General features: G+C 38.7%; 1 protein-coding gene across 1 annotated transcript in view; it reads left to right on the top strand.

Moving 5' to 3' along the window:
• LOC131163338 (phosphatidylserine decarboxylase proenzyme 1, mitochondrial) overlaps positions 1 to 12532 on the top strand; it is a 60163-nt gene that overhangs the window by 30779 nt on the left and 16852 nt on the right. Inside the window, exons 5-7 of the mRNA XM_058119928.1 lie at positions 5819 to 5879; positions 6037 to 6146; positions 6256 to 6509. Coding sequence (XP_057975911.1) covers positions 5819 to 5879; positions 6037 to 6146; positions 6256 to 6509 — 425 coding nt within the window. The remainder of the gene's footprint in view (positions 1 to 5818; positions 5880 to 6036; positions 6147 to 6255; positions 6510 to 12532) is intronic.

The raw sequence follows: 12532 nt of genomic DNA, 5'->3' as shown, positions 1-12532 counted from the left end.
AAACTCCTTGCAATATGACCAATGTCATCTCTGCCCTGAGTCTGTTTTTCCACCTCCATCACATGCCCATTTAAACTGTGATACTGTTGACTTGAGATAGAACTCCTCGCATTTCTGTCCTGAGTATCTAACTCCACCTGAATTACATGTTTGTTGCTGCTGTAGTTTTCTGGAATTTGTTTCTCTTCCTTTACCTGAGTATGCCGCCCTATGACTTTCTCACCAAAAGTCATGTCCTCGATCATCCCTTTGTTTGCCACAGGATCATCCAGTTTGCACCCATCTTTCTTATACTTTAGAAAGATGTACTGTTCGGACATAACACCAAGTCTAGATCTTTCATCACTAGAATAGTGCACCAATGGACATCCACTCACAACCGAGTAGTCTATCGTAAAACTTGCCCACAATTCACCTGCAACTCTCTTATCGAGCAATACCTTTGGCGATCGGTCACACGAGAAACGTGCCATATTCACTGACTTCACCAAGAAGTACCCTGCAAGCCCCGCATGTAACCTGCCTTGCTCACAAAACTTCTTGAACAAAACCAGTGCACTCAGTCCCAATGTCTGACCTGAGGATCTCTCTCCCGGTTTGGTTCTCTACCTCAACCACAAGTTAAACCTGGTAAATGCATCAACATTAGGATTGTGCCACATGAGATAAACCAAGACCTTTCGGGATACACCCACGAAAAACATATGTCTGCCCTATGATGCTATCCTCACCGGTCCCCAAACATTTGGATACATGTAGTCACCCATAAGCCTTTACCGCATATGCCACATAATATCTGACTCAGATTCTACAGCTGTAGCTCCACTTACAACCGTAATACTCTACAGTGCATAGATATTTCCTGCTACCTTTTCTCCTTTCATCACTATCGAATTGCCTTCATGCGCTTTCATTTCCCCACTTTTAAACTTGTAACTATACCCGTTACAATTTAAAGTACCCAATGAAACTTATATTTTTCCTTAGGCTCGGTACATGCCTTACATCACATATGGTTCTTACAATACCATCATACATTTTGATTTTGACATTTCCAATACCAATTATTTTGCATAAAATATCATTTCCCATCATAACACAACCAGTATTAACTGACCTGTAGGTGTTGAACCATTTTCTATTTGCTGTGGTGTGATAAGAGCATCTGGTATTTAGGATCCAAGAATCATCTGTGAGGCACTCCGAACCCGATGAAACACATAGCATATCATCACCATCACTGCTTTCCGAGTCTCCTTCCACTACATTTGTAGATTTTGACGAATCCTTAGACATATATTAGCTTTCTAGTTTTCACCAAACTGATGCCTAAAGAATCCTCATCCATGACGTGATAGAATACGTCATTGGCCAAACAAAGTTGGATAGTTGATACTGCCGTTGCCCCCAATTCATTCCAACATGCTTCATCCATGTTATTCGGTTGAATTCTATATAAGTCCTTCACCATGCCCTTTTGTACCAAAAGATCCTTCACCCTTCTCTGCCACAAACCGAAATTCCCGGTTCCATCAAACTTGACAGCATCATATTTCGCAGATGGAGATCCAGAGGCCATTACAACAATACTCTGATACCAATTGTTGTGTAAAACCCTCAAATATGCACAACGAAATATATATTTGTATAAGGATCAAACAAACAATGCAGCAATCTAAATGGTGAATACAGAACAATTCCACAACCACAACAAGTAAATGAAAGCAATAACAATAACAATGACACCAAGAATTACGTGTTTCGTCAATGCCTACATCCACGAGAGCAAACGGCAAGGATTCACTATCTTCTTGTCCAAATTACAAGAACAATATAAGAACCCTCAATAATACTTGCAACCACACTTTTACTCGCCATATGCAACATATACTATGTATATATAAGCCTCCTCAGAGGTTTCCCCTTGAAACCCCACTGTATTAACGTCCATTTATTAAAAATTTGAAATCTGCGTTGGGCATCCCGAGCCAAACTGTCGATGGTCCCTGCTGCACTGCTGCACCCCGATTTCCTTCATGCTTTCCCTTAGAATGTGAGCCACAATTCACAACAAAAAGTTACCCATTTTGGTATTTGAATTTTAAAGAATACCCATTTTGGTAAAAAAATTCTATTACCTACTTCTAAGTTCTCTAGTAGAAATGATAATTCTTTGTGCCAGAAGGAAAAATCTTTTGAGGGAGGGTTTATTGCCATTAATTATTTATTTTTATTTTTTTTTGGGTGGGGGTGTGTGAAGGGGGGGGGGGGGGAGACAATTGTCTAAGTGAAACCCTCAAAAACTCCTTGAAGGGATGGGAATTAAGTTAATGAGTCCTTTTGGGGAAGAGTTGAAAGCCGTTGCCCCTCTTACTCCTAAGACGTGAGGGAAAATGAGGGTGCTATAAGAACTGAATAAATTAGTTACTTTTTTTGTGAGGGGGTAGGGGACGAGGCAAAAGGGTAAAGTGGTTAAATATTTAGGATAATTTGTTGGAATTTAAGGGGTTTAGGGGGTGGGGACTTATTAGAGAAGTTTTGAATTGGAGCATCCTAGATATTGTTTTTCTTCAAGAGACTATAGTTGAAAATGTGGATGGTGGGAGATCTTCCCTCTCAGAGGTGGTTGAGGGATTAAGGGGTGGGGGCTTATTAGAGAAATTTTGAATTGAGCATCCTAGGTATTTTTTTTTTCTACAAGAAACCAGAGTTGAAAATGTGAATGGTGGGAAATTCCCCTCTCAGAGGTAGCTGAGGGATTCATACTTTTTGGGATGCTCTATTTTAAAAATTGACAGCCTTTTGGGTTTCTTTTCTTGGCCAGTTTTGTTGGAAGTTTAAGGTAGGATTAGTGGTTGTCTTCGTTGCCTATATGGTCATACTAGGCATGCTCTAGGTCTTAGTTTTGGGATGAGTTATATGCTGCATATGGCATTTATATTGGGGGAACAGATGGGGAAGGTTGGATTTTAATGTGGTGACATTTCTGATAAAGAAAAAAAGGGGGGGGGGGGTGTGTTGTAGTATTGCATCGAGTATGTAGAAATTTGATGGGTTTATCAAGGAACATGTGTCAAGGGATCTTCCCTTGTGTAATGCTTTATTTTACTCTATAGTTGAGGGAGCATGTTGTTGGTTGATGTTTAATAGGTTCTTGTTTTGCAATGAGTGGGAAGATGAGTTTCCTAATCTCTCTTAGGGGTTTTATCTAGACTAGCATCATATTATTTCCCAATTTTGTTAAGAGTCTAGCAAGATCAAGTGGGGACTTTCTCTGTTTGGATTAAAAAATGTGGCTTGGTCATAAGTTTTCAATCTTTTGTTAGAGGTTCTCGGAGTAAGGATGTTGAGAAGGGTTGGGTAGGTTTTATGAAAAAGTTCAGGTGACTTAAGAAGAATTTTAGATAGTGGAACATTAAAGCTTTTGGTGATATTTCGGTTAAGAAGACTAGCATTATGGATGAACTTGATTTTGTTGGATAGGAAAGGAGGTGGGGGTGTGATTAGACTAAGAGTATGTGTTGTTGAAAATGAGCTTGAGGAGGTGATCTTTAGGGGAATGAGGAGTTGGAGGCAAAATACTATATTTAAATGGGATAGGAGGGTGATTCTGATTTTAAGATTTTCCGTAGGTTGGCTAATGGCAAGAGGGTAAGAACACGATTAGGGAATTGAGTTAAGGATGTTTCTCTCTTGTTGTTTCCTTTGCACTTGGGTGGCATCCCGTTGATGCCTCTATTTAATAAATTTTCTCTTTGCTGATAAAGAAAAGGTTACTGCTGATTCTTGCTGGATAGCTGATGAGATTACAGGCTCTTTTGCTAATTTTTTGATAAGGATGTTGTGTGGATGCTTATGTTTGAGGCAGGGGTGGAGTCCTATTTCCAGAGATCAGGTAATTTGGATGGAACAACCATTTGAAGAAAGTGAGGTGAATGCAGTTGTTTTTGGGATTGAAGGGATGAGGGCTCTGGGGGTTTGATGGGTTTAGCGCTGCATTCTTTTAGGATTGTTGGGATGTGATTTTAGAGATTTAATGACAATTATAATGCTTTCTATTTTAATGGGATTTTAGGGAAGAAAACAGTATTAACTTAACTTTAATCTTTGGTGCCAAAGAAGAATAGGTCTATAAAGGTTGCAAATTCTTGGCCTATTGGTCTAGTTGTCTGGGCGTACAAGATCATTGCAAAGATTCTTGCAGATAGGTTGAGTTTTGTGACAGGAGATGCTATTTCTCAGGCCTAAAGTGCTTTGTGGGTTGTAGGAAGATTGTTGAAGCTATTTTAGCTGCTATTGAGGTATTTGACAATGTTCCTTGGAGGAAAAGCGGGGTTGTGTTTGAAGTGAACTTTAAAAAGGTCTATGACCTTGTGAGTTCGAATTTTCTTTATAAAGGAAAGGAAGGTGTTAGCGTGAGATGGCAGGCTTCAATGAGAGGGTGCTTGTCTTATGCATTTTTCTAGTTATTATTAATGGAGAACTTAAATTGTGGTTTAGGATTTTGAGGAGGGGTAGGCAAGGATATTAAGGCAAGGATATTAGCTTTCTCCTTTTCTGTTTGTTCTTGTAGCTGAAATGTTGAATAGACTGGTTCATAGGAGGGGTCGGACTTGTGAACTTGTGAAGTGGGATTGGAGTGGAATGCTCCTGTATTTACAGAGAAGGGGAGGTGCAGGTTTTTTTGCTGTTTTGTGGGGTATTTGATTGGAGCGGAAGGCTCCTGTATTTACAGAGAAGAAGAGTATAGAATTCAGTATGTGGCCTCGTTGTGGGCTTTTGCTGCTGGTTGTATCAGAGGGTCGTCTCTTTCAGCTTTACAGTGTGATTGGCTGGCTATATATTTGACATTTTCCCCCTTTTTTTGTTCTCATCTCATGAAAGGGGGAGTTCTTTTGCTCCTTTTCGTACATTCTTTCCTCTTCTATAAAATTTCGTCTTTTCCTATAAAAAATAAAATTATGAAAAATTTAACACAAGTTTCAGGCAGATCCATTTTGGAACTTTGGCATTCCATATGATCAAATTTAAGCATTTTCAGTTTGAACTTTGAATGTTTTGGCCTAAGGAGATTTGAAGTTTGTGTTATTTCTTTTATGTTTTGTCCAAATGTAGTTGATGGACTTAAATGTAAAGGGACAGTTGCTAGGCTGTCATAAGAAACCGTACTGGGAAGATTGGGGATATCGGCTAGTAGTTTTGAAGTTTTGGCCAGTCCATCTTCAGTCCTTCATTTATTTTAAATTGTGTTCCTGTTTGATAATTCTCACATTTTAATTTTTGTTGCTAGTTTTAATGTGTATAATCTGTTTGTTGCAGACTTTTTCCTGCTCCTTGCCTCCTGTGGATTTAATTAGAGTTAAGATACGAGATATAAGCAACACATGCTTAGGATGGTTTAATAAATTTGTCCTTTCTTTCTTTATGTGGACTCTTAAGAATTGAAATAGGAGTGCTTGTGGCTTATAAATAATGAAAAACAGAAAGAAAAGAATCAGAAGAACTTGTGTGCTCTTTCTTCTTAGAATATTGTTTTAGGGATTTTGGGTATATCCACTGTTGCCCACTTGGCCTCTGAAATTGGACATTTAAGCTGGATTCCTCACTTCTTTGGTTTATGAATTATCATATTTTCCATCATTGCTGACGTGGTTACTTCAATGTTGCTATATCATTTATTTTTGACACATTTGTGGATCAAATCTTTGTCATAGTCATGTGTGCAATGTACTGTTGTGATTTTTGTTTTGATAAAAATGTACTAATATGGTATATCATCATTTAAAATGAATTTCTCTGCTAATTTTTTTTTTTCCAGGAAGGTCCTGTGTGGCTGCGTCCATATGTTTACAGAGCATGGGCTCGGGCATTCCACTCAAGTCTCTCTCTCTCTCTCTCTCTCTCTCTCTCTCTCTCTCTCTATGTGTGTGTCTAATGTGGTTCATATGATGCATTGATTTTGATAGTTCAGTTTGACTTTTAATCAAGAGAAGCAATAAATTTGTATCTAGAACCATGATCTGGTTTCTGTTTCAGATTTAGAAGAAATTTCCATGCCATTGGACCAGTATGCTTCTTTACGGGAGTTCTTTGTTCGCACCCTCAAAGCAGGTTCGAGGCCTATTGACCCTGATCCACAATGTCTGGTAACTGGTAACCGGCGTTTTTGACATTTTATTGGCTGATCATGCTCTCTCTTTACAATTTTTGCTACAGTTACTAATACTTGTAGACATCCATGTCTTTTTCTAACAGATCAGTCCTGTGGATGGTACTGTTTTAAGATTTGGAGAATTGAAAGGAGCAGGGGCTATGATAGAACAAGTCAAAGGTTTCTCCTATTCGGTTTCTTCTCTTCTTGGTGCAAGCTCATTCCTTCCCATGGTAGCTGAAGATGATATGCGTGAAGAGAGTAGTGAACATGAAAATATTCCTGAAGATAAGAGTAGGAAGTCATGGTGGAGGATTTCATTGGCTTCTCCTAAAGTGCGGGACCCTGAACGAGCATGGTAATTACCTATAAGCTCGTCTAACTGATTGTTACTCCCATTCCTCAGCATTTTCTTTTTTTTTATAGCAACCCATTATAACTTGTAAGAATGTAAGTATACATGATGATTCGTGACAGTGCTCTTTGATAGGACATGGATGGAATGTACTATTTTTTTGGTATTCTTCCTTGGTTGATTGTAATCTTCAAAAGATTATATTCTCCCTAGGATTGGACAAATTAGGGCTTAGGTCAGGTTTGAATCTGTAGATATTAGCTCCAGAAATGGGGGTAAGGCTGCCTACCATCCACTTTCCTCTTTCCTTATGCACTGGTTGGCCTAGTAGTCGGCCTGTTTCGCAGATTTAGTTCTGAAAGTCATTTTTTGTAAGTAGAGTTGAAAAAGTAAGCCCAAAAGTGCAAACAATGTAAGGCCTGATTGTAGATCTTCATTCTCTAATCTTTATCTCATCCTCTTTTTTCCAAATCCAATCTCGCTGCTACCTTTCTTCATCCTTCCCTATGGTCTTGTCTTATCATCAGTTGATTTGATGGAGGGGGTTTCTGAGAAAGGTGTGGGATTTTGTGTCCCCACTAGGGAGAAATTGGGTATGGAGAAGGTGGATTAGAGTTACATTGATGGATGCTTAGTAGATTAAAGGATATGTTTCTTCTCGGGGTTTTGAAGGGTTTTTAATGATGGGATCTTGCTGAATCCCTGAAGTTGATCATGGGATGAGAGGCTTCCAGTAATTCTGGTGCTGAGGGTGGGAATTTGCCAATTTTAGTGAGGGAGATAGGGGTTGAATGAGGTGGTGAAGGGGGGGGGGGGGTTTGTTCTGCCAAAAAATGCTTAGGGAGGTGTAATAAATTCCAACGGTGTAATGATCTGACCATATGACCCAGGTTGTGGCGAGCCCTATCATTATTTAGCTAGGCAGCTACTTAAGGAAAGCCAGGCCTCATTGTTACTTTGCTGGAGGATCTACCAAAGGGAGTAATGAAGTCACAACAGATTGTAAAAGGCAGATGCATTTTTCTGGTTTGTCTGACAAGTATGCAGCATGAAATGGAAAAGCAAGTGATTGTGTGGAGTCCTCATATCAATCTCGGATCAGTGGTAGCCCCAAGAGTTTCAGTTCTTGCCATTGTTGAATGGCCAGGGGAACTAGAAACAAGATTTGCAGCAGAAAGTTTCCAATGTCAATTCCGTTGATAATGTAGTTTTGTGATCAAGAGGTTAAGGGAACAATAGTAGGTGTAGGGAATGTTCGTCTGCTAAGGTTGAAGGTATTAAAATAGGTATGTAATGCAAAATTACAGCAGAATTAAGTGTCTTGGTGCTGGAAATCAATATGCTTAGGTTGGATTCTGTAAAGTTTATAATTGATGAGTGGCAGTACAGGAGGGTGCTGAGATTCGAAGTAGAGAATGTAATTCTGCTGTGCAGATGATGAAATGATGATAGCTCTGCCATTATGGAGGGGCCTACTCACATGGAAGATGGATAAAGCAAGAAGGTTAGCAAGGTCAATCAAAGGTAAACAAGAAATGGGGATGTAACTGAATAAGTGATTGTGACTGTGAGCCTGCATGTGATGGTGGTTTGTTATTGGATGAATTTTGTGAATGGTGTGGGGTACATTTGAGATTCCTTGGATTTAATGGGTAATATTTCCCATGTGTCACCAACTATCTAGTAGGTTTAGAAGATGTTTGGACTTTTGAAGATGATGGAACATGTAAAGAACATCAAGTGAATGATCATAAATGAGATGGTATTTGGCCCACACCTGTTTTTCCTGCGAAGTTATGGGAGGGATATTGATGCTTTTTGACTGAAAGATAAGATGGGTGTGTGGTTGTTTGATCTTGGAGGAAATGAAATATTGTTGGATTGTGGTAAGAATGAGAAAAAAAAGGTCAATGTTAATTAGCTGATATGAAGTGTTAGATTAATTATCTGTCTATTATATGCCCCTCTTTGGCTCTTCCTTATCCCTTGTGCAGTTGCCAAAAGGTTATAGGGAATTAAATGGATACTACTTTGGGGGAGTTTGGGCAGGAATTCAAATATCTTGTAAAATTGGGGCTTGTTAAACAAACTCTAAGATATGAGCCTATGTGGCTTTAGGGATAAAACTCCTGTCTACTTTCAGTAAAGCTCTCCTTAGAATGGTTTTGGAGATTCATGGAGAAGGATAACCTTTGGTGTTGGAGTTTGAAAATTCATCAAAAAGAGTTGGGAAGAATTTTTCCCTTACATCAGCTTCCAAATGGGGAATGGGGATAATATATCTATTTGACATGACATACGGAGCAGTCAAATCTCCACCTAATACTAAACTCCCTTCTATCTTCACTTTGTCTTGTAACAAGGATGCCTTTATCAGTAATCATCTCTAAATTTTTGACTAAGGGAAGATTTGGAACGTTTCTGTGATTAAGAATGCTTTAGATCGAAAAACAGAGCAACTTATTGTTTATTTTGTTTGTTTGTTTATTTATTTTTTAAAATTTATTGCCTACAAAATCCACTACTGGAACACCTCAAATGATCCCAAGTGGATCTGTACAAAAATGGCATGTTCATGGTTAGATCCTTCTACAAGAAGCTCGCTGCCTCGTCAGGAACTATTAATAACTCGCCTTGGAAGCTCATTTGGAAAACACCAGCCCCACAAAAGTTGCTTTGTTTGCGTGTGAGGCAATTCTTGGGAATATTCTCACCGTGGACAAGTAGACAATCTTCAAGAAAGGGCGCTGCCCCTTGTAATAGTTGCTACTTGTGTTTAGAAAGTGTGGAAACTATTGGTCACATCCTTTTGTGTCATTCCTTGGGAACCTAGTCCACTAGAATACTACTATTACTAGATGGCGTAGTGGTTCTTCAGTTGATTCATTTGCAGTTCTTGATTTTTGGGGTAATGCATTATTGTTTGTATATAGGTGGCATTCTCTTGATGTCCTTTAGTGAAGCTTTCTTTACTGACTAGAAAAAGATTAATTATGATAGGAAGGGGTTGAAGAGGGACTTTGATTTAATTGTTCTATTTTTATTTTGGGTGATGGTTTTTTTTTTGGGTGAAGCATTCCCATTTATTATTTTTATCCCTTCTAGAGTTCACGCCAGTGTCGCAGGGACTTTGGAGAAATTTATGCGAGACTCCCTTTGGCCTGGTAGTGGGAGAATAAGAGGGATCATCTTGTTAATTAGAATGTTTTTATGAGATCAAAGTTTGAGAGAGAGGGGGGGGGGGGGGGGGTTGGGCTTGATAAGTATTTAAAAAATCTCTTTAATTGGAAAGTGGTTATAAAGGTTCCCCCTAGAGTTTAATTCAATATGGCACTGGTTATTAGAAGTGTGGAATACATTGGAACGGGTGGGATACTAAAGGATGTGGCAATGTTTCTTATACGAGTTCCTAGTAGTTTATTTCCCACGTTGTTTGTTTGTTCTTTTCCCTCATTCACTTCAAAGCAGGTAATGGTAGTAGAATTTGGTTTTGGGAGGATATTTGGGTGGGAGAGGTTCCTTGGAGCTGTTGTTGCTGTGCCTTTTAGAGTAATTACTGTTCATATTGCACCAATTTCATCTTTTCCTCTTCCAAGTTAGGGCTGTACTCCTTGGGACTAACATTTCTTTAGGAGTCTTAAATGAAAGAGAGGTTCATATGCTTACTTCTTTATTGAGTGTGTTGGACTCTTTTGTTCCTAGTAGGGCTCATTGGAGCTGGTGTTGGAGTTGTTGATGCTGTGCTTTTTTAGATTATTTATCATTTATATTGCCCCAGTTTCAGGGTTTTTTTTTATTTTTTATTTTTTGCTTTTTTTTTTGGGGGGGGGGGGGGGTGTCGGTGGCTGCATTTCTTGGAATTCCTATTTATTAAATAAACCAAATGAAAGAAAGGTTGATGAGCTTAACACAAAAAACTGGTTACGGATAAGGGGACCTTATAAATTCCTTAGCATATATATATATATATATATATATATATATATATATATATGTTGTTCTGTGGTTCAAATGAGACTTATCTACTCCTTTTCCTTCACTGTTGGGCGTGGAGACATCTTTGGAATGTTCTTCTTTCATATTTTGCTGGAGCATGAGTGGTTCCGTCAAATGTGTATAATTTCTTGCTAGTGAGATTTTTGGGTTTTGGGAGAAGTAGAAGGGGGAGGACTTTATGGATTTATGCAGTGTATCACATTTTCTGAACTCTGGGCTCAAGAGGAACATGGAAATTTTCAAGGATCTGAAGGTTTCTCCTTTCTAGCTCTGGGATAGAATTATTATTTTTTTTTGCTTCTAGGCACACTCTTTTGAGATTTTTGGAGGATATCATCGGTAAGCAGCATTATTGTAATTATTTGATTCACGGAGGATGTCTTATCCTCCATTTTTTGTAATTTTTAAAAATTTAATAGAATTTTCAGTGTCTAAAAAAAAAAAATAGCAAACATGAGCATATGTGCAGCTTCATCAGCAATGGTGCGAGTGAAGTGGAGAGGGAGATCTCCGGATTCCCCTCCCCCTCCTCCCTCTTTTTTTTCTGCTTCTCCATGTTGGCTAGCAGAGAATCACATCTCGAATTGCTATTTAGTCATGGTGTATGGAGAATTGGAGAGAATCAAAGATGATGGCCAAGTGAGGGATGACTGGATATTAACAACTATAAAAAAATGAAGCCTCGCTAGAGGGAGGGAGGGAGGCATTTATATGCTCCCTTTATTGATAATGAATCGATTTTGATCTATTGCTTGTCCCATTTTAATTTTCTGTAGTTCTTGGAATTTACTATGGTGTATGATTGTATGTTGCTATGAATAATGTCTTACATGAATTATTTATTTACTTGGTGGATTTGTTGTGATTGGGCTCGTTATGTCAATTCTCATCTAAAGTGTAAGGATAGGGATAGTAAGAATTGTGCAATTGTAGGACGGAGAATGGAGGGGATTGAAAAGACTTAGATTAGAAGAGGTAAGGAGAGAGTAGAGTGGGAATAAACTAAAGGGAGAAGAAAGTGAGAGGGAAAGAGAGAGGGATAAGAGGGATAAAGGACACTGGGGCTTGTTTAGCGTTTGGCTATTGCATGATGTTTGTTGAGTGAGTTGGAGATCCCATTACAATAACAATTACATGTATTTAAACCCTTCTTGGTTGCAAGCATAAATTCAAAATAATAAATTCCATTTAAAACCTAATCATAAATTAGGACTGTTTCATAACATTAAAGCTCCAATTTATTATAGTTGACATGCTCGCCCAATGCTTGTCTGCATTGTTGCTTGATAGTAGGCAAACTTTGCCTGATGACTTGGGCGACAATCATTGCTCAATGATTGTGTGGTCTTTGTTGCTTTAGTGGCTATTTACAACTTCTATGTTGCTTGGGTGATAGGCGATTCCATCACTTAGGTGGATTTGTGCCTTGCTTTCAGTATTTGATTTACGCTTCTTCTAGGTGATTTTTTAGTTAGTCACTAGTGTGACTAGGTGACGCGTGATTCACCTTGCCTAGGCGACCTCTTTTTTAAGACAACTATCTTAACTGAACGATCACCATCAACATTTCAAGGAGGTGCACAAGGATGGCACAGTCAATGCCCCCTATGGCTGCTCCATTTAGTTACTTATAAGGCTTATAAATGAGCAGTCGTAAATCACGACCTCAGTTTTAGCCGATCATAAAGTGTTGTACCCATCTTTTCTTGGGAAACCCATACCTGGAATATATTTATTTTTTCCTTGTTCTGTCCATCGCTAGGTGACAAATCACGCATTTGAGAGGTACATTAATTGTGTTAGTAGCTTAAAAAAGTGATATCCGTAGCTCACATTTGTGACCTTTCGCTTTGTTGCTATAACAGTTAGGTGATTTTCAGGAGGGGATCTTTGTCAAATGATTGCTTACTCAACCACTGTTGCTTAGTTGCCAAATTGGTTAAGCAACCTTCCTTGACTGCCTGTTATCTAGTCTGATTGCATGAATGATTCTTCTCGATATCAATTTCCTAGTATTTACTATATTTCCT

The sequence above is a fragment of the Malania oleifera genome, chromosome 9, assembly GCF_029873635.1.
Source record: "Malania oleifera isolate guangnan ecotype guangnan chromosome 9, ASM2987363v1, whole genome shotgun sequence".
NCBI classification, from domain to species: Eukaryota; Viridiplantae; Streptophyta; class Magnoliopsida; order Santalales; family Ximeniaceae; genus Malania; species Malania oleifera.
This window is presented reverse-complemented; position numbering and strand designations above follow the sequence as displayed.